General features: G+C 45.0%; 1 protein-coding gene across 1 annotated transcript in view; it reads left to right on the top strand.

The window, feature by feature from the left end:
* smchd1 (structural maintenance of chromosomes flexible hinge domain containing 1) overlaps positions 1-25,716 on the top strand; it is a 34,229-nt gene that overhangs the window by 5,503 nt on the left and 3,010 nt on the right. Inside the window, exons 9-43 of the mRNA XM_064332879.1 lie at positions 244-337; positions 853-1,063; positions 1,211-1,328; positions 1,416-1,599; positions 3,203-3,400; positions 3,525-3,638; positions 3,939-4,045; positions 6,279-6,361; positions 6,581-6,694; positions 7,113-7,190; positions 7,329-7,448; positions 9,634-9,778; positions 10,177-10,276; positions 11,099-11,171; positions 12,487-12,626; positions 14,039-14,173; positions 14,421-14,648; positions 14,932-15,080; positions 15,925-16,013; positions 16,466-16,584; positions 16,959-17,120; positions 17,493-17,621; positions 18,069-18,148; positions 18,344-18,501; positions 18,769-18,884; positions 19,132-19,193; positions 20,331-20,418; positions 20,722-20,853; positions 21,144-21,293; positions 21,513-21,645; positions 21,820-21,939; positions 22,057-22,142; positions 22,301-22,423; positions 24,833-25,014; positions 25,456-25,565. Coding sequence (XP_064188949.1) covers positions 244-337; positions 853-1,063; positions 1,211-1,328; positions 1,416-1,599; positions 3,203-3,400; positions 3,525-3,638; positions 3,939-4,045; positions 6,279-6,361; positions 6,581-6,694; positions 7,113-7,190; positions 7,329-7,448; positions 9,634-9,778; positions 10,177-10,276; positions 11,099-11,171; positions 12,487-12,626; positions 14,039-14,173; positions 14,421-14,648; positions 14,932-15,080; positions 15,925-16,013; positions 16,466-16,584; positions 16,959-17,120; positions 17,493-17,621; positions 18,069-18,148; positions 18,344-18,501; positions 18,769-18,884; positions 19,132-19,193; positions 20,331-20,418; positions 20,722-20,853; positions 21,144-21,293; positions 21,513-21,645; positions 21,820-21,939; positions 22,057-22,142; positions 22,301-22,423; positions 24,833-25,014; positions 25,456-25,565 — 4,430 coding nt within the window. The remainder of the gene's footprint in view (positions 1-243; positions 338-852; positions 1,064-1,210; positions 1,329-1,415; positions 1,600-3,202; positions 3,401-3,524; positions 3,639-3,938; positions 4,046-6,278; positions 6,362-6,580; positions 6,695-7,112; positions 7,191-7,328; positions 7,449-9,633; positions 9,779-10,176; positions 10,277-11,098; positions 11,172-12,486; positions 12,627-14,038; positions 14,174-14,420; positions 14,649-14,931; positions 15,081-15,924; positions 16,014-16,465; positions 16,585-16,958; positions 17,121-17,492; positions 17,622-18,068; positions 18,149-18,343; positions 18,502-18,768; positions 18,885-19,131; positions 19,194-20,330; positions 20,419-20,721; positions 20,854-21,143; positions 21,294-21,512; positions 21,646-21,819; positions 21,940-22,056; positions 22,143-22,300; positions 22,424-24,832; positions 25,015-25,455; positions 25,566-25,716) is intronic.

Raw genomic sequence — 25,716 nt, forward strand, 5'->3', positions numbered from 1 at the left:
ATCAGTGGGGGGTGGGCAGTGGTCCATGAATTTGTGGTAAATATTATATTATAACAATATCATTTTGTTCCGGGCCTGGGAGTTTCACCTGGCAGCCCTGCTGTGGGGTAAAAGATTTTCCTGATAATACTCTAGCCATCATTTGAGTATCAACCATGACTGCTGTCTTCATAAACATGGGAAATGCTTTGGTTGTTTTGCATTAAAATTGTTGGTTTTGTTCATTTAGAATCTTTGTTTCAGGCATGTGTATCATTATTACGTTCATGGTATCCATGGAAACGACACCCGGCCTTCTAAGGTTGACACTGATACCTCAGGCAACATTGATATTCAGGTAAGGGAGAGTTTTTAAAGTGAATTTATGGATAGGACTGAGGAATATTCTGTCCTACAGTAGTTTGCAAATAACAGCCACTTTAATCATTTGACACAAAATTATCTACTGAATCAGAGGTCACAGAGTACTGCATTGTGGCACACAGAATATCTGGAATTTAGTTGAAAAAAATCTCTTGCATTTCCAACATGCAATATCTCTGTTCCTTTGCTGTCATGTCTCATTTTATTTTTGTTTTCAGTTTGCAGTGCAGTGTGATTCCTGGTATATTTTCCTGATCATTTTACATATTATGGTACCAGAGCCTCAGCGATGTAGTTGCTAGTCTGTTCTTTTCGAAGTTTACATATGCAAAGGTGTCAATTTGGCTCTTCATGCTTTGTTTATTGTTTCCATTGCATTTTTTTTACTCTTTTACCTGTCTGCTGTTTTATGCCAAAGTTGTCAATTGTAGGGTACACTGTAATGACATTGTACTGACAGTGGTGCGTTTCTTGTATTGTCTCTCCTAGATCTGCTTGTTCGAAAAGCTGAAGGTGCCAAGGGTTGTGAACCTTAGAGAGATCAATACTGACATGCAGACTTTGTATGTCAAGTCTTCAGTGGACACATTTGAGTTCAAGGCTCAAGTGGAAGAGGATGGCACTGTGGAAGGCGTTCTTCGGTACCATCCATTCCTTTATGACAGAGAAACCTACCCGGAGGATCCATACGCCATGCCAAGTGAGCTAAAACATTTCACATCCATAGGAGCAGAGCTTATTGTATTCATGTGTGCTTAAGTGCGTGAGTGTGTGCATGCGGGCTCGGTGTCTGTTAACATGGAGTCAGTTGCTGTGATGACGAAAAGGCCTTTCTCCTTTTGACTAGCCGTGCCGATGGAAGATGATGAAGACTGCATCATCTCTAACCAAGAAGGCCGAGGGAAGAAGCCCCTATTTGAGTGCTTCTGGAACGGGCGCCTGATACCGTACACCACTGTGGCAGAGTAAGGGTGCCCCCGTGGCGGTTAAAACGCATGGGCTCCAGCGGGGCCCCTCGCTCCCGTCCTGACTCGCCTGGCCTGTCCTTTCAGGTTCGACTGGTGCGCGCGGCCCAAGAAGTCGGGACCCGTGCCGGCGGAGTGCTTCAACCGCATCTCGGGCGTCCTCTTCGCCAACGACAAGTTCCAGGTCAGCACCAACAAGCTGACCTTCATGGACCTGGAGCTCCGGCTCAAGGACAAGGAGACCATCTTCACACGCATCGTCAACGGACAGGTACGTCACGCACCTGCAGGCGTTACGTCTGCTTTAAGCTGACTCTACCTGTGTGTTCTCCTGATTTGTTATTGTCTGTTACTATGCTGTATTAGTGATGATAATCAGTTATACTCATAAGCTGTTTTTAATAAACGGAGTGTAGCACGGTGGGTAAGGAACTGGGCTTGTAACCGAAAGGTCACAGGTTCGATTCCCGGGTAAGGACACTGCCGTTGTACCCTTGAGCAAGGTACTTAACCGGAATTGCTAGAGTATATATCCAGCTGTATAAATGGATACAATGTAAAAAAAAGATAAATGCTATGTAAAAGTTGTGTAAGTCGCTCTGGATAAGAGCGTCTGCTAAATGCCTGTAATGTAATGTAATGTAATAATCTGAAAGGTGCTATACAGAGCAGTCACAGGGTAGTAGACAGCTGGTGACAGGAAGGCAGCAGCAGTGTACAGGAAGGGTGGTGATGTCATGGTTGAGAGCACCGCTGCTGAACTACGCTTATTCTCCTCCCTGAGCCTAGTTTCAGATGCTCAGCATGTTACAGGAGGGGTAACACCAAGTGGATGAGAACCACACTGATCTCTCATTGATTATAACTGGAGTATCTTTACTAAATTAGCTTCTCAGTAAGCTCTTAAGTGACTTTATAAAAATGGTCATGTGACTTTAGGAAGCTTAGAACCTTGCCTGGGTAGGATGTTATGCCCGGCTCGGTTAGGCCATAACAAAGAAGGGGAGGTCCACACGGTAGCAACCGTTTTCTTAACAAAAGTTTATTAAACTAAATGAAAAATCAAGAAATGGAGTGGAATCAGTAATCTGGAAGCGTATGCATGTGTGGATGCAATGAAAACAGTGTGGCGTGTGTAGGTGTTGAAGGGTGCAACAAACAAAGAAAAACCAAACAAAATGGAGAAGCCCAGGCACCAGCTGGCCGGAGAATCGGGAGAGGGCCTAGTCAGCTACAAGCAGGCCTTGTATGCCTTCTCCCCCATAGGTACAGCTAATCACTTAAACTGGCTCCTACGGCACAGGACCTTAAAGAGACAGAACAGGGAGTTACAAACAGGAAGTTCTAGACAAACAGGGAGGGCAGACGGCCAGGGCCGTCACAAGGAGCTGGTTTGTGTCCCTCTCACGACTCCATTGCACATCATCTGCAGTCAGCGCTATTAATTTAGGTTTTCAACTTCAGCTTCAACTTTATTATTGTCCCGAAGGAAATTTGGTTGCAGCCAGGCATTAGATCATAATTAAAACAAGTGAGAAAATAGCAATCCAAAAACATAAAAGCAAATAGAACATATATACATTTAAAACAATAAACAAAATGAAAAATGAGCAAATCAGTTTGGCTTCTGTAGTTTTGTCTTGGTTTTTGTCGGTTAATTTAAAAGAAGTTCTACGTTGCTGGAAAAGGTCAGATAAACACAGGTGATGTTGTATTAGCTTAGCTTAGTTGTAATAGCTTAACCTGATGTGGGGTTCCATAGGCTTTCCTATGCCTGTATAGTACATTGTTTCAGTACATAGGATTGATTATTGCCCTCGCGTGTCCTGTACTTTCTTCAAAACTTTAGAAATGCTTCATTCTGTCTACTGCAGGAACAGAGAGTGAAGATTCACAAAGAGTTCACTCAGTGGCTGAAGGACTGTCATGAGAAGTGGGACAAGCAAATTAAGTTTTCTGGGTTTAGTGGCACCATGACACGGACGGACGTCACCACAAAAAAAATGCAGACACCGTGGGCGAGGTTTACATCCATCGAGTGGGATGGGAAAACGTACAAAGCTGGTCAATACGTGAGTCTCTCTTCTCCTGTTTTTAAATCATGCACTAATGATGGCATCAACACTTGAGCAAAGAAATATGTTATTGAGTATGAATATTTAATATTAACCATGAGTCCTTTTCTCCCTGCTGCAGGTGAAATCTGTGAAAACCCATCCCATTTTATTTGGCACAATTGTGCAGTTCCTCCTGTATGGGGATCATGATGGGGATGTGCACTCAACTGGGGGTCAGGTCCAGGTGGCTATGGTATGAAAAAGAAAACAAACACATTCTCATTTCTGCTAGGCCTTTAGATTGATTCATAATGTACATCTCCACATAGCATGTGCATGAACACAAATTAATTTACTGCTGGAAAGGCTAGGAGGACATTCTGATGCTGACACCCTTTGTCAGCAGTGTAAATGTGTGGCTTTGCATTCAATTACAGATACTTCTATTATTATTATTATTATCGTAAAGTTATCTCTGAAATTCTAATGCTGTACTGCTGCAGTTTCCAGCACTGTCATGTCAGGTGTGCTATTCTGCACCTTGTCTCGGCAGGAGCCCAAGGCAATTTTTGGTGAAGTGAGGACCATTCCCATCTCAAAGATTGACAGAGGAGCCACTCTGACTGCCATTAGGAAGTACATTGATGATGAATTAGCAAAGTGAGTTGGTGGCATTCTGTTCCTCCTGCAGCAGAATTCTCATTCAGGCAGTGGACGATTTAAAGCAGGGCTTCCACCAGTGTTGTCCGATCGATAATAATGAGCGTGTTTGGAGAGTAATTCGACCCACTGTAGAAGCTGTAATATCTGAATGTATACAAATTCTTTGCTGTGTCCCAGGGCCTTTTCCACTTTACCACCACGCAAGGGTGTCTCTGGAAATGGAAAACAGGGTTTTTTAAAGGAGGGCTTGAGATTGGGTGAGGGAAGCTGGGGTTTCCAATTCTGTGTTCAAGTGGTGCTTTGCTGACTTCAGGGTTACTTTAGTCTTTTCATGCTGACGGGGAATTAGATGGCAGGCACATGCTTTTTTAAAATTATATATACGATGAGCTCAGTGTTTGGGACAACGGCATACTTTAGCTTGAGTTGGCTGTGTACTCCACAATTTTAGTTTTGTAATCAAACAATTCTCATGTGGTTAACATGTACATTCTCTGCTTTAATTTAAGGGTATTTTTATATGCACGTTGGTTTCAACATGTAGAAATTACAGCACTTTACATCGCACCACATTTTCAGGACATCATTATGTTTGGGACATATTAATGTTTTATAGATAAAAATAGTCATATCTGCATGCAGTGATGACCCATGGACCTCAGCAGGTGCTGAGTATCTTCTCTTGGGATACACTGTGATACAGCAGCCATAGCTCCTGCTTGTTTCAGGGGCTAGTTACCTTAAGTTTTTTCTTCAGCATATTAAACACATGTTCAATTGGATTCAGATCGGGTGAATGACTTGGCCAGTCAAGAATGTTCCAGTTTTTGGCTTTGAAAAAGCTTTGTTGCTCCTTTGTTGTTTGGCATCATTGTCTTTCTGTTGGATGAAGGACTGCCCCATGAGTTTGGAAGTATTTAGTTGGACTCCAGTGGAGAAGATGTTTCTATACATGGCAGAATTCATTCTGCTGCTGCTATCATCAGTTACACCATCAATGAAAACCAGTGAGCCAGTATCTGTGGTAGCCAAACATGTCCAAGCCATAACACCCCCCCACCATGTTTCACATGTGAGGGGAAATGCTTGGGATCTTGGGAAGTTCCTTTTGGTCTCCACACTTTGGTCTTTCCATCACTCTCATACATGTGAATCTTGGTCTCATCTTTCCACAATACCTCTTTCCAGAATTCTGCAGGCTATTTTGGGTACTTAGCAAACTGTAACCTGGCTATCCTGTTTGCATCTTGCAGTGTAGTCTCTGTAGGTCTGTTTGTAAAGTCATCTACAGACAGTTGTCACTGACACATCCACACTTGCATCCTGGAGAGTATTTCTGATCTGTTGGACAGGTGTTTGGGGGTTTTTCTTCATTATGGTGAGAATTCTTTGTTCATCAACTGTAGAGGCCTTCTTTGGCCTGCCAGACCCTTTGGGATTACTGAGCTCACCTGGGCTCTCTTTCTACTTAATGATGTTCCGAACAGTTGAATTTGGTAAGCTTAAGGTTTGGCCTATGTCTTTGACTGATTTCTCTTGTTTCTCAGCCTCATAATGGCTTCCTTGGTGCGACTCTGTCCTCATGTTGACAAACAGCAACAACAGACTCCAAGGGCTGTCAGAACCCTAGGATCAACACTAGCAGTGGGGGTGCTATATATAAAGTGTGCACTTTATCCACATGTGAATTGCTTGAATTTGTATTTCGTCGTAACAACAAGATAAAGCCAACAATAGCCGAAGGTACACCAGTACAGCTGTGAAAAACGCTGCTCACTGAACACTGAAATAAATGAGAATTTAAAAAAAAAATGATACCATGTCATTCTACTGTCAATATCTGCAAATAAATATGGAATAAACGTACAACCTTACCATTGGTTTTACGCGTAGAGATGTCCCTTCCGAGACTGAGTGGTCATATATTGTCTTGGACAATCCATTTAAGCAATTTTTCAAGTCTCTGTGATGCTCACATCTGCAGTTATAAAGCTTTAAATAGGGTACCCCATAAATGGGCAAGGATTGGCCACATGTGACATGTGCGCAAAGGGATAATAATTAAATAACTATTTAAAAAATGTGTTTTGTGTTTACTCCAGTTCCCTTTGTCTAATATTACATTTTGTCTAAAGGTCTGAAACCATTCAGTGTGATACATATCACTGTAAGCAGTGATGTGATCTGAGTGGTAAAGCTGCTAACATTCTGCTTCCTGCTTCCTCCACAGGCTTCCAGACCGACTGAGAGTGACCTGGCCAGAGGGAAACGAGTGGAGCCAGAGGGATGTTCGTCCAGCTGGGACTGTGTTTGGTAACTTATGCCCCGCCACCTGTGTTTCACTCTAATCTGATTATATCCTGGCTAGGCTCTAACGATTTGTGCCTTGAGGTTTTGCTTGTGTAAACCGAGATGTATAAATACATTTCCTTGTGAGCAGGACAGGCTGAATTGCTTTTATACGCAGCAGTTTGTGCACATTTGTGCTTGGTCGCCCGTGCAGTGCTGTTCGGTTTTTATGTTCCCATAAAGGTCCGATCCATGTTGAGATCCTGAACAAAAAAGGAGAGTCAATGGCGCGGATGCCTGGACCCAACTTCAGTGCATCAAAGAAACTTCTGATTGAATTAACGGTTATTTGGCATTGTAAGTATGTGTCAGTGTGAATGATGAATAAAAGAGGGGTGATTAGTACAGATAGGAGCATTTAAATCTATAGATCTCCGAGATTATTAAAATCAAACTGCATTTGAAACTTTAAAAGTTACAGAGGATAGTTGGCAGAGAAAATAATTCCCAGGTTAAGATTTAATGTTGGATGATAAAGCAACTATAAATAAAACATTTTTCCCAAAAGTCCCGACAATACATTAGACAAGTGTTAGCAGTATGCCACTTTGAATAAAAGTTACTGGTCACAGTACACAAGGGGTGTATGCATCAAGTTAACAATTTTTTTTATGTTGCAAGCAATAGTTTTTTTTCTGAATTCTGCTTTTCATATTGCGAGAAAGTAAAACATAAAATAATAAAACCCCTTTTTGTTTATGGTTTATTCACACAGCTCCTGCTGGCGATGTTGAAACGAACTCTCACATCTGCCAGCACGGCGGGAAATGGGCGTATTGGTTTAAAACCATGGGTAACTCTTCCTCTTGACGTGTTCCTGTGTGGTTTCACCGTGTCTCTATTGTAGATGTGTTTTCTGTGAACGCCGCTGCTCCCCGTGCGCACCTGCGTGCTCCGGGGTTAAAGGTGAATGTGCTGCTCTCCCACGCAGAGAACCTCAGCAAGCTTGGGAAATACACCCTGTACCTGCAGACGGTGCTGAACGAGAGCAACGCCAGCGTTTGTGCCGGAGAGCAGCTGCCGTCCTGGAAGCTGGACTTCTCCATATGTGGTAAATATTCCTGCCACCATGAGCAGTTCTTACACACTGCCATGCATTTGTACGTCCGTTGCTCGCTGCCAAGTTTTGATCTTAAGCACAAAGCAATGGCTGCACCTCCTGTCAGTTTGATCTCAGGTGATTTGTTTACTTCGTTTTGGTCCCTTGCTACTCCGGTTTCCTCCCACAGTCCAAAGACATGCAGGTAGGCTAATTGGATACTCTAAATTGGCCATAGTTGTGAACGTGAGAGTGAATAGTGTCTGTGAACTGCGATAGCATGGCGACCTGTATTCCTGCCTCTCGCCCAATGCATGCTGGGATAGGTTCGATTGCTGGGTAGGACACTATATATATAGCTGTATAAACGGATGCAATGAAAATGCTTCATTGTTTAACATGCTTCAAATGTTAAAAGTTGTGTAAGTTCTGGATATGAGCGTCTGCTAAATGCCTGTAATGTAATGTAATCGATGGATGGATGGTCCCTTGCTCAAGATTTTATCACGTCATGAGTGAGTCCTTTCTATTGATAAATCATAGTGATTTCTGTTGGCAGGTCTGGAAGTATACACTACATGGCCAAAACTATGTGGACACCCAAACATCACACCCGCATATGCTTGTTGAACATATCATTCCAAAACCTAGTTGAACATGTCATTCCAAATCCACGGACATTAATATGGAATTGGCCCCCCTTTGCTGCTACAACAGCCTCCACTCTTCTGAGAAGGCTTTCCACTAGATTTTGGAACATGGTTGCGGGAATTCGTTTTCATTCAGCCACAACAGCATTAGTGAGGTCGAGCACTAATTTTGGGTGATAAGGCCTGGCCTTACAGTTAGTATTCCAAATCATCCCAAAGGTGTTTGATGGGGTTGAGGTCAGGGCTCTGTGCACGCCAGTCAAGTTCTTCCTCACCAAACTCAGCAGACCATTTCTTTATGGACCTTGCTTTGTGCACGGGGGCATTGTCATGCTGAAACAGGAAAGGGCCTTCCCTGAGCTCTTGCCACAAAGTTGGAAGCACACAATTCTCTAGAACAGGGATCATCAACTCTGGCCCTCGAATCCAAATCCAGCCCTTGTTTTCTTTTCTCCTGGGTAGTTAGTTCTACGGATAGGCCAGACTGTCTTCACACCTGACTCCCAGGCACAGGGAGGGTGGAAAACCAGCAGGTCTCGGCCCTCGAGGACCATGAGTTGCTGATCCCTGCTCTAGAATGTCATTGTATGGTGTGGCATTAAGATTTCCCTTCTCTGGGAAAAAAGGGGCCTAGCCCAAACCATAAAAAACAGCCCCTGACCATTATTCCTCTTCTGCCAAACTTTACTGTTGGCACTATTTGGGCCAGTACAGTTGGCACTATGCATTCTGCCAAACCCAGATTCGTCCATCAGACTTCCAGATAGTGAAGTGTGATTCATTACTCCAGAGAACGCATTTCCACTGCTCCAGAGTCCAATGTGGCTGTGCTTTAGACCACTCCAGCCGACGCTTGGCATTGTGTGTGGGGATATTAGGCATGTGTGTGGCTGCTCGGCCTGGAAAATCCATTTCCTGAAGCTCCCGACAAACAGTCCTTGCGCTGACATTGCTTCCAGAGGCTGTCTGGAACTCGGTAGTGAGTGTTGCAGCCGAGGACAGATGATTTTTACAAGCTACTTGCTTCAGCACTCGACGGTCCTGTTCTGTGAGGTCGTGTGACCTACCACTTCGCAGCTGAGCTGTTGTTGCTGCTAGACATTTCCACTTCTCAATAACAGCACTTACAGTTCACTGGGGCAGCTCTAGCCGGGCAGAAATGTGATGAACTGACTTTTTGGAAAGGTGGCATGCTATGACAGTGCCACTTTGAAAGTCACTGAGCTCTTCAGTACGACCTATTCTACTGCCAATGTTTGTTAATGGAGATTGCATGGCTCTATGGTTGATTTTATGTACCTGTTAGCAATGGGTGGGGCTGAAGTAGCCTAAACCACTAATTAGAAGGGGTGCCCACATACTTTAGGCCATATAGTGTATCTTTCAGGGTTGTGAATATTACTGTGGGTCTGTGGGTTAGCATTCCCTCCGCAGTTAGGCACACCCAAACCACCTCCTTAATACAGTACCAAAACATTCACCTGTTGACGTACACAATCATCATGTGGCAAAGGCACTCAGTAAGCCATTTTCCCTTTGCCCCACAGAGGGATGTCCTGAAAGGTTTGTGGTGGGGGCAGTTTGCACCCCTTACAGAGTGTGTGAGCCCTTCAGCATCTCACTGGAGCTGCTGGATGCTTTTGGAAACCCCACTCGACCTACTGCTGACCTGACGCCTGTCCTGGAGTGCAGGTGGGTAAATTAGGAGGTCCTCTGACTATAGATCAGTTTGGGCACAGTGCTGCTCACCCAACAGTAATAAATTTAATTTATTTAATTTAAATTAATTAATTTTAATTTATTTATTTACTATTTATTTAAATGTTAATTCTCGGTATAGCTTCACCAACATTTAATATCTCAACCTGGATATCTTCTTTCCCTTTGATAGCTTTTATCAAAGTGCTATGATTCTGGCTCATCCCTTTGAGAGTGTGATTTTGTTTGGTTAATTCATCTGAGATTAAGGACTTAATTAAAGCAAATACCACAGGGAAGATCTAGCTGTTTTACAATACGTACCGTCACCTGCATCAGGGGTTTGTGTAAACTTCGTCAAATAACGCGGGAGCCCGTCGATGTGATTTCAGCAACCTGGAGTTGAGTTACGAGGAGACCAAAGCAAGTGGAACCACTTTCACCATTAAAGGAGTTCGAGCCAGAGGCCGTGTGAAGACCTGCCTGGGGAAGGTCAGTGACATGCCAAACAGTAGGCTCCTGGGGAAACCGGCTAACTCGCTGCGTGGTGTGGATGTGTTACTGTGGCCCCTTTCAACCGCGTTTTCAGGGTCGTGGTTCAGCTATAATTCTCTCAGCTTTATTACGCATTCTTTACCACTTTTCCAAACTAGTTGGAATTGTGTAGTAAATTCTAAATTCAGTACTAGTGGAATTTGACGTTATGTCTACAGAATTCCGTATAACTCTGTACTGTATCAAATAATCTTTCTCTTACGGGTAAGGATCTTGAAAGAATGTAATTGAGACCTAGTAGTATCAACAGCACACTTGAATGGCAAACATGTTCAAATATGTTTTACCTGAAGTGACCTCACCGATGCACTCTGAAACCTCACCTGCGGTGGAAAATAAAACTAATGGAAAACGTGGCTAGTGGATGAAGCCTATAGAATTGGCCCAATGCTGTGATTCAGTAGTATTGTGCAGTGGGTAAAAAAAATTGAAAGGGAGAGAGGGCGAGCGAGGGAAGGGGTTCACTTTAGAAATTACCTCTGCGGAAACACTTGATTAATTTATCATAGAAACGGGCCTAATGAAAGGCCTGGCCTCAGAGAAATGTCCGTCTCCAGTTTCTTTAATCTGTCCGAACGTGATTTAGAATTCCATTTCCCTGCTCGGACGCGAGGCATGCAATCAAGGAGAAGGATTTAGCGGCCCGTATTAAAATAGGACATTTAATGAAAAGCTCAGCTTCGACTTAAGCCATGCGCTTGAGCTAGGATTTCCATTTAAAGGTGCATTACTCAGGCATTGTTATTGGTGTCTCTGCAGGCCTTTAATGTGAAGATCACCTTGCCGGGTCTGAAACGGAACTCTCAGACCCTGAAAATAAGCCTCCTCCCTGGTAAGACCTTGCGTTCACTTCTACGCTGAAAATGAACCCCTTCATTTTTTCACTGGCTGGAATGTGGTTCCTCCAGAGTCACAATAGCGTGAATCATGTTTTAACATTTCCTATTTTCAGACGCAATTGTTTTTATTTTTGTTTTTTTATTTATTAAATCCAGTCAGTGTGTCAGAGACAAATTTGAGGAAGGCTCAATACTGAGAATGTCCCAGTGTATACAGTTCATGTTGATTTACAGTGATGGGATGCATTTTACTCAGCAGTATGTTGTGCTTAGGCCTTGCTTTGCCTCATGGCTTCTGAGCCTTTTCCTGTGTGTGCAGTTTATTCCATTATGTAGGTTCAACAAGCATTCCACACACACACACACACACACACTGTCACATACACACACATACACACACGCACAAGCACACGCACACGCACAGATGCAAAAGATCTCTGGGTCAAGACTTGAGTTTTATGTTGCATGAAATGTCATCGGGGACTTCATGTGCTTTTGATTAAGAAAAATGCATAAAATGACCGTAGTGAGTATTACAGAATGTTACCATACGGTACATCTAACAGTTATGGTTGCATATTTTTGGGAGCACATGGATCGATCTGGCTTATTTTGTTGCTTCGGATTGGTCTTCCTTTTCTTCTCTTCCCTTTTGCTTCAGGACAATAAGTGTCTACATTAGAGTTTATCGCCTTGCCTTCTGTTTGCAAAAGACTGTCTATTTGTTTTAGAGGGGGGTATTTCCCGTGTGGTTTACTGCAATGCTACATTATTATACCTTACAGCTTTAACCAGATTTGTGGCCATTTTCTCCAGTTGACTTGTTTTTTTTCAGGTAAATCATTTTTACTTACAAAATGATCTAGCTTCTGTCTCCTCGTGCAGTCGGTCTCATTGCACAAGCTCAAAGCCAGCCCCGCGGGTCCATTTCATCTCAGACGAAATGTCCGGGAGTAGGAGGTTTCTGCAGGCACGCTGTGATGGGATCTTTTTAATGAGCTGTTTGTTGTGACTGAAGCCCAGATGCCGGCCAGCTGTCTGAGATCTCTGATCATTATCACTGGTGCATTGTTAAGTCGGGTGGAAGTCTTGTCTACAGAGCTGCACTTACCTGTGCTGATTAAAGTCTGCATCTGTCCTTCTGTGAGGGTACTGCGCCGGGGTTAAATCTAATTAACAAAATGTCGAGGCAGCTGAGATTTGCGCCGTGCCGTTTCCCGTTGCATGGTGGGAAGGGGATCCGTTCGGTCCAGGTTCTGTAGCTGTGGCATTGTGTGAACCTTCAGACCCGTTCCCCTGGTTTTCCAGGTCTCCCTCATTCTCTGAGCGTCAAACCGGACTCTGAGGAAACACCGCTGGAGAACGGAAAAGCCCCCATGTTCCAGGTGGAGGTGAAGGACGAAGCGGGGAACGTCACCACTCACCCCAAGCTCATCGTGCAGTGCCAGGTAACGAGCCCGCGATGCCACTTGGGGGTCTCTAAATGAGCTCCCTATGCTCCTGGTGTCCTCAGTACTCAGACTGTACAGTACAGTTACACCCACGACAGAAACGAACAGGATACGGTTTTTTATACCCTGGAATCAGACTTGAGAAATGTGAAATGGATTACGATGGAGGATTACGTGCTGGAACGCTACCGCGGCCGCGTTAAACCGGCTCTCCAGCATGCGCTCATACTTGGCCGCTCGGTTTTTTTTTGGGCCGAGCTGCTTTCGGCAGCTTAATGGGAAACATCAGCTCAATTAGAGGCTGGCGGTAGGAGAGCGAGGAGGGGGTGGGGGGGGCGGGTGACATTTTGTTTTCTGGAGGAGCAGTTCGCGCTGCCGCGCTGGAGCCGGACTCCCCCCGTGCACGGGGCGTTTCTCTGGGCGTGGAAGAAACGGGCGTCACGTGCGAGCGCTTTTCCAGAGCGCCGCGGCGGCGCGAGCGCTGGGGGCCCCTCTGTGACAGATTTGCGGCCCTGGCCCGTGGAAGCTCGCTGCTCCCGCTGCGCCCGGGGCCCTCCCCGCAGACCCCAGCGCCACGCGAGGGGCGCATGCAGAACGCCCGCCCCCTGCGCTGCCCCCCCCCCCCCACCACGCCCCCTACAGGCCGACAGCGGACGCTGCTTCTCAGAATGGGGAAAGCTTCTGCTGCAGTCAGCTCAATCTTCCGTTGTCTGAAAAAAACCCGTATCATTTCTAATTCCTGCTTTAAGTAGCGAAAGTTCAGTGTTTTTCAGTCTTTTTTATCTAAATAAATGGCAGATTAAAGTGAAACTTAAAACAAAAGTGGATATGAAATGATTCTGAAAATCTTGGCTAGGATGTATTGCTTCTGGACTGTGACAGGACTGTTATTTAATGTAGTTGGGCTAATTTAAATGCTGGTCAAATCTTCATCGGGTGCCTGCTTCATTAAGCACTGTCCTGTAATGTACAGCTCTTCAGAAGGTTTAGAGGAACGCGCTCTCCAGAAGGCTTTCCTCAGAATCTGCCTCCCTCCCTCCCGGTACAGTAGTCCCTGCACACTTGGAATCTGAGAGCGTAGCTGGAAGCCCTCCAGCTTTCTCCCGTCCTCTCCCTGTGAAACTGGGCTCACTGCTGACAAATCATATCTGCGCCGCGGCCGATGCTCTCCGTGGACCGGCCCAATCCAAGTGTGCCGTCACCTTTTTCTTTGAGCTATATAAAGCCAGGCAGAGGTCGGAGCAGTCCAATCAGAGAGGAGCACGGGTAGCCTCCCACATCGCTTTTGTCTGTGGGGAAAAGCCGTGTTTCAGACGAGGTTTCGCTGTGCTGCCTGAGCGCTTGCCCATGCCTGTGGCGCGGGACTGTGTTCACTCTCCGGTAATGTGCAACCATGTGTTCTTTTGCAGTTGCAAGGTGCTCCCAACTTGCCCATGGCCGCTGTTGATTGCAGTAACTCTGGAACTGGGCTGCTATTGGACAAGCCATTACACATTAAAAACATCCAGAAAGATCAGGTCATAAAGGCAAAATTTGATGTCCCAGTAAGTCATTGCTTCATATTCCATGTTCAGTTACTCTGCTGCTTGAGGAAGTTTTTTTTCTTTCCTGTTTATAAATGGCTATTGTTTGTTTGAAGTGAAAGCTGAATTATAATCACAGTCGTCCTCTAAACTGCTAAAACGCAGCATGTAACGGTTTTATATTTTAAAAGGATGTGTTTAGCATTGCCCTTCATGCAGTACAGTCATAAAAGACCAAATGTGTTTTTCTATTCTTGTGTGTTTTAAGAGTCTCAAAAACATTGAAGTAGTGGAGAGGACACTGAAGATCACACCTGGTCATTGTGTGGCCAAGTTGGAGATATTCTGTGAGGAGGAGGGAAATATCATGATTTTTGGAGACAAGGAAAACGTTGGCTGGACCGCAGGAGACGTCCTGGAAAATCTCCACTATCGACTGTTCGATGAAGGGAACCGCAGTGTCCCCATTACAGCATCTATAGCACAGAAGATCAAGGTGGGAGAAGTTTTTTTTTCTTTCTTTCTTTCATCTTCATTGATGGTATTTACTAGTGACTGCCTTTGGGTCCATTTTATAATTTCTCAATAAATTGGTGTGGTGGAAATATTGAAAAACGAAACATACGTTACATCCCACAATGCAGAATGGTGGGAAATGGTGGGAAATGAACAACAGTCTAAGCAGTGTAGTTCCTGCTGTTTCAAAAGCAAATGTAGTAAATCTCAGATTGTCAATAGCAAAGGCGAATGACTGCTTCTTACATGTCGACACGTTGCAGGTGAATTGGAGGGCAGATTTAAACATCGAGGACCTGCAGGAAGGAAATCTACCCACCCTGCTCATTCCCAATTTGGTGAAAGATGAACATTTCTACCAGGTTTCATTTCAGGATGAAAATGCGTCTGTGGAGTGTTCCTTTACCATCAAGTATGTTCAATACCATTTAAATCTTTTATTTTCCTTTTTTTTTTAGCTTCTGGAAGCATGTCCCTGGTGCAGTTGATTGCTCGTCTTTTATTAGGTCTTTTTTAAAGGAAAATTCCAGGCTAAAACACTTACACCATTAGTAACCGTGTAGCACTGATGAAATTAATTCTAGGGTTTATTATCTGATATTTGTAAAATGTCCAATTTTTCAGTTGCTATCCTGTCAGGCTTCTGTCAGATCCACTCCAGTATGTTATTTTCCCACATTACCCAGAACTACTTGCACCACCCCCCTTTGTGATAACACAGCTAGCTACATTGGCATTAACGTTAGCTAGCTTGCTAAAAGACTAAAAGCGAAGTCGTGATCATGCCCCAAAGCCCCCGTGATGCCACGCTGTTGCATTCTGGACTATTGAGGCTGCTAGCATTGCAGAAATCAGTATGTCCTCTTGATAAATGATTGATTTCTCTCAGTAGGAGTATTGCAGAAGGTTGATTAGCGGGGATTCAAGGCCTTGTTGTCCCTAAAGGGCTGAAAGGAAAGGTGCTATTGCCAGTTGAAGGCACACTCCTTGGAAACTGCTTGAGTTTAATTGACAAACTGAAATACTACACAAAATAGGAAAATAGGACCTGGGTTGCATTTTACTTCACCAGTATGGAAAGTTAAAGTGTTTTATGCTGGAGTTTTCCTTTAATGGATTTATGCTGGCTTTTTGTGTTCAGGTGTGTGTGTTTAATAACTGCATGAATTCATTGTGCAATAGTCAGCCATTTTCAATGGCAGCGGGATGCCTCCAGGCCCCTCCCCGTTTTTCTGAGCCCCTGGTTGTGGTTGCAGGCCCCGTCCGGACGAGCCCAAGCGCATGAAGGCCACGCTCAAGTGCGGGACGTCCGTGAGGATGGGAGAGGAGCTGCCCGGGGCGATCTGTGAGTCGGCTCGCCAAAATGCCCGCCGCTTTTCTGTCACTTTCCCGAGGGACAGTCCTCAGGCACTGCGCGTTGAATAGTGAGGGGGAAAACTGTTGGGATTTGTATTTGCTTTTTTAAAAGCGTAATGATGTAAAGACTTGTAAAAAAAAAAGTTCACTTAGAGCCATGGTCTGAATGAGTGACCTAACAGAAGGTTGAAAATATCAAGGGACTCAATTAATAGGAGAAGGTTAAAAAGCATATTGAAAAGTGCTGGCGGCCATTTTTTAACTGTCATACTGAAATGAGTGCTTTGGTTTTCGTGGCTATTTTGTTTTGTTCTTTATGGCACTTTTATTTGTTTGTGGATCTCTGGTTACCAGTTAGTCGCATCAGTGGTCCCTTCGTCTTTCTGAGGTTACAACGCTTAGTTTTCCGCTGGCTCCATGTCTAACCCGTTTGCTATTTAGATTTGGAGGTGGTGGACCAGTTTGGTAATAAAACGCAAGCCTTGACGTCAGCTTGCGTGAGTTCATTCGGGGTGTCGGCGGAAGGTCTCGATAAATCAAGCTTGAACATCTCATGGCAGGTATGGTGTGAAAGCCCTCTGGTCCTCTGTTTCAGTGAGTCTTTGTGCTGCAGCTGCTCCCCTCTGTCTGCACTGTGTGCCCCTGATGTCTTACCGTTTCACAGTATTCAGATCCTGTCTCAAGGAGTTATTAGAAACCAACAGCCTTTAAGTTGCAGCCTTTAAATTTATCCTCACATCTGCTTTTTGGGGTGCTTGTTGTTATTTTTAAAATAAGAACGTAGAACTGGTTTTACTGGTCATTCTTCAGAGTAATTACAGAGCACACATTCTGTCGCTTTTGAATGTTGATTTTTGAAAGCGTTTCGGACCTCGGTTCGTGTTTGCCGTTGTATTGCTCACGGGCGATGTGTCGCTCCGCCTCTCTCACCCAGGAGAAAATGGAGGTGATCAATGTCCAAGGAGTGAAGTTCTTCAGCGGCGTACTGGGATCCAGAGAGCTGTGCTTCGCCTGGAGAGACTTCGTGGAGTATGTGCGCATAACCATCACGGCCGGCCCTCCGGTCAAGCTCCGGCTCCTGGACGGGCCTGAGGAGGTAGCCGCCTTTCATCCTTCTTCATTTCATCTGGTGGGATGGCAGGTGTGAGAGAGGGTTACCTGAGTTTGGTGGGATCTCCTCACCGTTAGAAGATGGGTGAGAGTTTTCTTATTCAAAAGCTCAGTATCTTTGTCCGCACAGACCAGAACATTTTTCGGTCAGTATCTGTGGAGCACTTGATATGGGAAAACTCCCCCGCAATTCAAAGTCTGAAACTTAGCTTAACGAAAATGCAGGAGATGAGGAAATTTGGAAAGGCTGGGAGTGGAATTCCTCTGCAGTCTGTTTTCAACCCTTTTGGCCTTGGATATCGATGTGGCGGATTATTCCGGAAAAGGAGAAGAACAAACCTCTTTTGTGCGCGCACAGCCTTTGCAGGTCATCAACGGGAAGGGCATGGAGAAGCCTTTCACTGTACAGCTGCAGGACGAGTGGGGCAACCCGTCACCTGACCAGCGAGTCGTCATTTCTCTCAGGCCCTCAGCCACGGAGCTAAAGGTGGCATGCGCAGCCCTCCCATGTTTTCACACAGATTCGCTTTCCGTTTTGGTTTTGCACGTAAACTCATTTTACTCATTCTATCAATTATTGAATGGCCGTTCTGCCAGGATATGCTATTCTAGGTTACGTGTTTGCCGGAGAGCATTAAAAATGAATAGCCTGTGCACATTTTGCAGCCTTTTTTCAATGCACAATGCATGCTTAAACGTGAGAGGAAGTGCAAGCATTATTTTTAAATTGCACGTTTTTAGTGGGGTGATTTTAAAAGTGTTAAAACACCTATGTGGGAATGGCAACAGTCAGAGTGTTGTCATTCTAGTGAAAATGACTGAAGAGGCTTCAACATTTACACTGAATAATGTTGGCCTAGCCCACAGCTCACAGTGTGTAATGTTTTTAAGTGTCTGCTCTAGATAACACTTTTCTCATTGTCTGCCTTTCCAGATGAAACATTCACCGGCATCGCAGCCGGTGGATGCCGATGGGAAGGCGAGCTTCACCTTGAGCCAAGTGATGGCGCCCAAGTGAGTGTCGCCCTGCAGGAACTGAGAGAAATGAGGAATGGCCATTTGAGAAACCCACTGTGATGCGACTCTCTTCTGCGTACATTAGAGTGTATTAACTGGTGGCATTACACTAGTGTGCCATTAATGGCTAACTCTCTGTGGTCGTGGTTAGTTGGTTTGGACAGCATTCTTTATCCTCTCTCTGTGCTGTAGGGGAGAATATGGCATCGAGTTTAAAGCCATGTTCAATAAGAAGAGTATACCAGGACCCACGGTGAAACTGAAAGTGGTGCCGGATCCTAACAAACCAGTCAAGCTGTCAGTCAGCTACGATACCAACTCTGTGTTTCCTGCTGGGGGGTTCCTAACTGGTACGTCTTGCCCTCAAGATTGAGTTCTGCTACATTGCTTTAGACTGCTTCATACATTTACAGTATTTATTTATCTATCTCTTTAATATATTTGAATATTGAAAAAAAAAAAGTTTCAATGTATTTTTTAATTTAATTTCATTATTTATCTGAACTTTAGTCATTTTAAATATGCATTTGTAATATCATGTGTTTTCTATCCCATAGTAAATAAAAATGTGTTGTCTATGTGTGTGTGTGTATCTGTTTTCCCTGTGTGTTGGGCAGTTTTTGCAGTGACGGTGGTGGCTGAGGATGGGGGCGCCATAGCGAATCTGAGCCCCGCCTCCATGTCCATGCTGATGTGGAAGGGCGAGTCCTCTGGCCCCAGGCCTCCTCCGGGCGTGAGTAACTCTCAGAGCGCCCTTCAGGAAACATGCTCTCCACCATTTTGTACATTTGAAAAGGACAACATTTGGCTTATTTTTTTAATATATATAGTTAGAGCATGCTTGAAACGAGTAATGCAGAGTGTCTGATATCAGTCTACTTATTTTTTCCCACTGCAAAATAGTTCAGTGTAATTGTGTCTGTTTTTTGGTCTGCATTATGTCTGAACTCTCGTCGTTTCCCCGGCTCGTGTATTTTTAGGCTGCCACCCTCAAGTGCAGTAAACCCAAGGACACTGAGAAGCACGACTGTTTCTACTTCAGGTACATTTTCAGCCCGTGGCCTGCTAGTGACGTGGGGAGAAATGGCCGGTCGGGCTCTTGCAGACGGGGGGCCTCTGCTTCTGTGCTCGATGTGAATACTGGGGGCGCAGCGGAGGCAGGGGCCTCGCACGGGCGAGCGTGCTTTCGCTAGGTCCCAAACCGGCCGCCGGCGGGGCCGGCCGTAAATCACCGGCGCGATGGCGAAACGCGGAGGGTGAAAAAGATCTCCACCTTTTTACCGTCCTCGGCCTGCCGAGGAGCTCCGTCCCGCTGTTAGTTTTTATTTTCCCCGTCAGTCAGTGGATGTTTGCTTTCAAATTCCGTTTTGAAGCCATCAATCGAGCGGCGTGTTACGAGCCGCGTGAACGTACGCAGTATTTCAGGCCGTTTATGGCTGCCTTGGCTTGCTCCCTGTGGATGGGAGTCAAATGGGGCATTATATTTTCGGGTTGCCCGGTTGTCCTTGTGTACTGCTGGCCTTCAGTCTTTCCATGGCTTCTCTCTCTCTCCTCTCACTGGGCCAGTTCAGTGAGCATTTCCATGAAGGCCTGGGCTGATATTCTCCTCACGTTTCCCCACAACCCTAGAAAGAATGGGCTGACGTCGAGGCCGCGGCAGCTTGTGATAAATCTCCCAATTAGTTTAGGTTTCTTATGACTTATTAATAGCGTGCATTTGCAATTCAACTAATCTCCATGCGTATCCATCGTGCATTCTTAAAAGGCCTTTGCACACGAGATGACTGTATATGTTGCCAACTTCCTGAATGCTAGTAGAGCCGTAAGTCGCTTACTAGCCACTTTTATTTCGTTCACGTGGATTGAGCATTTATGCATGATGTTCTCAATGTTACATTCATGTTTCCTATTCTGTTCTTCTCATTCCGGTAGGTATCCACTTTCTTAACTGAAGACTTATGTAAAATATTTTCATATTGGCAGAACACTATTATTCACTTTGAATCTCATTTAATCTCCAAACATTATTGTGAATGTAAAGTTTAATATTAAAAATGTTAGCATCCTAACACGTGTATCCATTTATATAATACTACTCGAGATTGTTTTGGGCATTCATTTCTTTTAGGACTTAATTAAGCATGTAATTATTTTCTTTGTCTTTTTGTTTGCTCATCAGAGACAAAATAATCCCTGACCGCGTTGGGAAGTACACAATTCAGTTTGTAATGTGTATCGAGAAAAATAAATGTCTGTGGAGCAATCAGGTTTGTAAAAAATATTTATAGAAAATGTTTTTATACTGGTTTAATTAAATGTTTATAAGATGCCATCTAGTATGCATATCCTGTTTGAATAAAGCACCATAGTTTACCCTGGGCAGATTTATTTGGTTTACTTGTGCAGAAATATTTACATATAGTGTAAATAATGATGAACTGGTTAACTGTGGTAAACATTTGAGAGATTCACAGAGTTCTGACGTGTTCAGCCACAGTATTAGCTCATTAGCTCCGCCCCCTGTTCAGCGTATGCAGTGATCCTTAACCCTCTTTCTGCTCCTCTCTCAGTACGTAATCAATGTGGTGGCAAACGCTCCAATGAAACTGATGACGGATTCCCAGCCGGCGACTCCATTGGTTTCTAATATCCAAGCAGTGGCCAGTCGGACCCTGATTGAGAGCATGTGTCTTAAGATCATGGTGAGCAGTGTGTGGCCCTTCACTCCCCGTGACCTGTTCCACACCCCCCAACTCTGGCCTGGGCTGTCCCATGGCATCCTGTGTAATTTGACTAGGTTTGTGCCTCTGTTTAATGCACATTGTTCCCTGGATCCATGAAATGATCCTTCTGGAGGCTATGGTGTATCTGTTCATATGCTGGTTTAGAATTGTTCATGTTCTGCAAAGAATCCTTAAATTTGGTAGATGTGCTGTGCATCCTGTGTGCAGTTCTGCACGTTCGACGTGAGACATTTTGTGATTCGTGGCAGGACGAGTACGATAACCCGGCAGGCTGCGACTTGGACGGGTCAGTGCTGGTCTCCATCAAGAGCTCCGACGACATCGAGGAGCTCCCCCTGTTTAAGGGGAAGTCCAAAACCGCGCTGTTCCCCCTCTGCAAGGGCGTGGCCCATATCAAGGTGGGTTGCTCCCTCTCCATAGTCTGCTCCATAATACCCTCAGTTCTAAAGTAAGATAAATGCAAACAGAACCACTAAAAGCGCTAGCAGGTATGTTCACATTTTTATGTGTAATTTGTGTAATAAATTTTTTTTTCTGGTATTCAAGTGAATGTTGCATCTGACTCTCTTTCATTTTAGAATGTTTTCAGCATTAATGCTCGTCCCTCCTCTCTGCAGAATCTTATCATCATGGAGAACTGTCCTGGCACTGATGGGACAGAGTACATCCTGCACTTCCAGCCCGTCATTCCTGGTTTCAAATCAGAAAATGATTTGAAACCGTTTGAGCTTCCCTTCCTGTTTTATAATGGTGAGCAGTGGAATTCCATAGCATGAGCCAAGGGAAAAGATTATCTCATAAGATATGTATGTAGCAACGCCTGTTGGTTCCCATGCATGCTGGTGTACTGTTAGCATAAGTTAAGATTGTGACTGTCTGTCTTAACATTGCTATACAACAATTTAACTGTTTTCTGCCTAACAGATTCCAAGAACCAAGAGCAAATGGCGACCTTGACCAAAAAAAAGGACCGACTCTCCCAGTCACTCATTGTGTACAGAAGTTTGTTTGACACAAACAATCAGTTGATCTCCGAGATGAAAGGTAGGTTTTCTTTTTGAGAAAACACATGCTTTGTTTTTCTAATACGGTCATTAGTTTCCTAAGAGTTCAGAATTAACGTGTTGGTTAATGTCACTCTGATTGCCTTTTCTGATCTAGATCAGCTTCAGGATGCTACCAACAAAGAGGCTCATCTGAAATCTGACCTCAGGAAAATGCATATAAATATGACACAGCTGGGAACTGTGAGTGTTGCGTGCCATGTTCTGCCTGTAAACGTCTGATGAGAAATGTAACAGACGCAGCTGAATTGGCAGTGTGCTCTTGTGCTTTTGCACTTCTCTTTCTGATGGTCGTCCTGTCGCTAGCGGCTGCAGCGGTATTGACACGTTTCTCACTGCAGATGGAAGACATCGATGCGCTGATCAGGGAGAAGGTGGCGGAGCAGGAGAGGATACGGAGGCAGCCGCGACGAACATGCACGATCCCCGACATCTTCAGAAGCAACCCAGACGTCCTGGGAAAGGTAATGCCGGAACACTTCCCCCGATCTCCATGCTTAAGCCACGAATGTGTGAAAGACACCAAATGCAGAGTTAAAAAGTCAGAGGGCAAATGTTAATTATCTTGCACTGGAGACACAAGAACACTATGCATCTCTGCTGTGACTCTTTGATAGAGTACATTTGGGATGCTTGACTTTTTGGTAGAGTACTTTTGGAAATGTGGGTCTTTGATGGAGTGCGTTGGGGTCTTCTGGCTGCTCCTTAGGGGCCGTGGGTGATGTTCCTCATACCCTTATAGGACATAATTACATAGGAGCAGCAGCTGCATGACATGTTTATTTCACTAATGTTCACACCCGCGCCGCAAATCAGTCACTTGAAGACGCTTCAATTACAGGCTGGCTAGCCCGCTTACTAAACTCTAGCCTGACCTTTGGAACGCATCCCAAGCCAAAGTTTTCAATGCCTAAGGTCAAAGAATAGCAGCTACTCCTTAGCAGTGAAACATCTGTTCCTCCCCAACACATCACAAGGCATACCGGAGAGCTGCTCGATCTCACTCTGCACCTTCTGAGATCCACAAGCAGAGAGGAGGACATGGATGGAAAATAAATCAAGACATGGGCTTTCTTTAGAGGGGAAATCTGTATAACCGCTCTAATCTAATAACCACTGGCTGTGAACATGTTCAAATGTGTGTACTTCGACTGTTGTTATTATAATGTAATTTATTGTCAAAGAAGTTATTGGACTTATTTTGGGACCTAATTAAGGGGCATTTTGGGACCTAATTAAGCCAGCATGCTCAGCCAATGGAATATGCATTTAGCAAAAACCCTGGAAGGCAGAAATGTTATTTTAAGAGCTACCTGTGGTTCCGTATATCTTTTTACATCTACAGAGTCTCAGGCCATGAAATAATTAGAGGTGTTGTGCATCTTGGTGAAATTAGCCAAAGCGGCGAGGTAAATGCTAGTGTATGACCTATGCTTCAGGCCCGAATAGAGAGTAATCTGCTTTAAGTGACCCAGAAAATACTGGGCGCCCCCCACCTCCTTCCTCTCCCCTAGCCCCTGCAGAAGATTGATTACAAATAACTGAAAAAGAGAAAGGGCCAAAGCAAAGAAGAGAGCCTTTTCGTATATCCAGACCAGGAGACCCTCCTAGTACTTATTCTTTAAAGCTACGTGCAGAACGGCCCAGAAATGCTGCATATCTCAAGTGTATTGGACAGCGTATTTGAGCTCAACAGCCAAGCGTTTCCTCTGATACTGCTGGAGCTCCTGGCCTGTTGCCACATTTCTGCCTTTTCCCCCAGATGTTCTTCCCTCTCGTTTGACAATTATTCATTATTTATGCGCCATCATTACTGCTGAAGCGAGAGTTCATTTTCTCGAGTTTTTCTATTATTTCAGTTTTGCTGTCTGTTGTGGATTGGCTGTGTGCAATTAAGGACACGTTACGTACTCACAGAAGTTTCTGCTGACCTGCAGGCTTTGTAATGGCTGGTGGGGGAAGCTGGGCTAGCGCGAGTTTGTGATTTAAAGCAAGAAATTGTAATTTTCACTATTGATGGATATGCTAGCACAAGCCTTTATCCCAGGTGATTTTGACGGTTTACCTTTTGCACGCTAGCCTTCATACAACACGAATCCCCCAGAAAGCGCTGAGGTTAAGTGTCTCGCCCGAGGCTACAACAGCAGTGCCTCACCTGGGATGTGAGGCGGCAACCCAGCGCTCTCGAGCCCCGAGCCAGAATTCCACACCGCCGCGCTGGTACGGCTGCCAGCTTCGCTCAGCTGGCCAGAATCAGATTTATTTCATTACGGGGTGGGGGTGGAGAGATTGTAGACCGGGGGGCGGGGCTCTGTCAAAGATAGGTAGCCAATCGACAGTCTCTCTCTGCTGTGTATGAACCAACCTTACTTTGTCCTGCAAGCGAATATGTTATTTGTTTAATCAGGAAGCGGCTTTGTAGTCTTCTTATTTGGTGTGAAATGTGTTTCGGTAGCGTGAGAGTGTGACGCCTGACCTGAAAGCGTGCGTCTCAAAAGTGTAAGAGTTGGCAGTCCTGCACTAGTATGTACGTCCGTACTGTTTCCTTCTGCATATTGCAAGCGCTGGGCACCACTATCAAGCTAAATTTACCCTGTTGTCCCTAGGCAGGTAACATTAATGCAATAATACAATGTTGTATCCAACTATTGAACTCAGTCCTCCAACACTATACTCTGTCACAGTGGAAAATAATGTATTCGTAGCAGTAAATGTTTTTTTTAATTTTATTTTATAGCTGAATGTTTTAATAAGCAGAACGTTTTGATAAGGTCTTAGTATAATTCTACGGTCTTAGGTAGTAGTGGTGCAGTATAGTGCCTGAAAATGGCCATCAGTTGCTGGTAACGGAAAGGCCATGGTTGTACACTCAGGTTGCCCACCTAGCGCGGGTGGAGGACAATGACGCGGCGAAGGTCATCTCCTGGCACCTGTCCGGGGACATGGACTGCGTGGTGACGCTGACGACGGCCGCCGCCCGGCAGATCTACGAGGACACCCAGGGCCGCCAGCAGGTGATGCCTCTGGACTCGGTCTTCTGGAAGAGCAGCAACAGGTGGGTCCTGACTTTTCAGCCGACTTCTTCAATGAATGTGACTGATCTCCCACCATCTTTATTTGTGCTTTGACCTTTATGGGGTTCTACTGGTTGGTGAATTTGTTTCCATGTGAAATTAGGTTATCCACCCCCCCCCCCCACCTCCACCTCCTTGTCTGAGCAGTTCCCCCCCTTGAATTTTCCCCACTCTAGACAAGTGTTTAGACTGTGTCAGTCAGCACCATGGTTCTGTAAGTACTTATGGATATATGACTTCATTTTTTTTCTCCCGTTCTCTTCAAAAAGCGTGCTACTGCCTCCGTTATGTACTGCTTTTCCATTTGCGTGTGACGAGCCGCAGACCCCATATTGCCAGAGGTCACACTTGGTCAACATCGAGGTGATTATTGGGTTTTTGGTATGTAGACCCAGTGTGTAAGTGTTTCTCTCGCAACGCAGGCCCCTGCCTCACGTAAGGAACGGGCAGAACAGCTTTGCGCCAGTTGGAAACCCCGTGTTTGTCCGTGATCTTCTGATTTTCCCAGAACACACCGAAAGCTGCCGGATAGGTGAGTGCACACCAGCGGTGCGATTTTTCAGGGATAAATGAGCTGTGGGCCTTTTGACGAAATCCGCTTGGTGTCGTTGTCCTCGTCCCTCTCGTGTTCTCGCCCTTGCTGTGGTTGGGGAACGTCCTCGTGCTGTCCTCTGGGCCGTGCG

This window comes from Anguilla rostrata, chromosome 4 (assembly GCF_018555375.3).
Source record: "Anguilla rostrata isolate EN2019 chromosome 4, ASM1855537v3, whole genome shotgun sequence".
In the NCBI taxonomy this organism is placed as follows: Eukaryota; Metazoa; Chordata; class Actinopteri; order Anguilliformes; family Anguillidae; genus Anguilla; species Anguilla rostrata.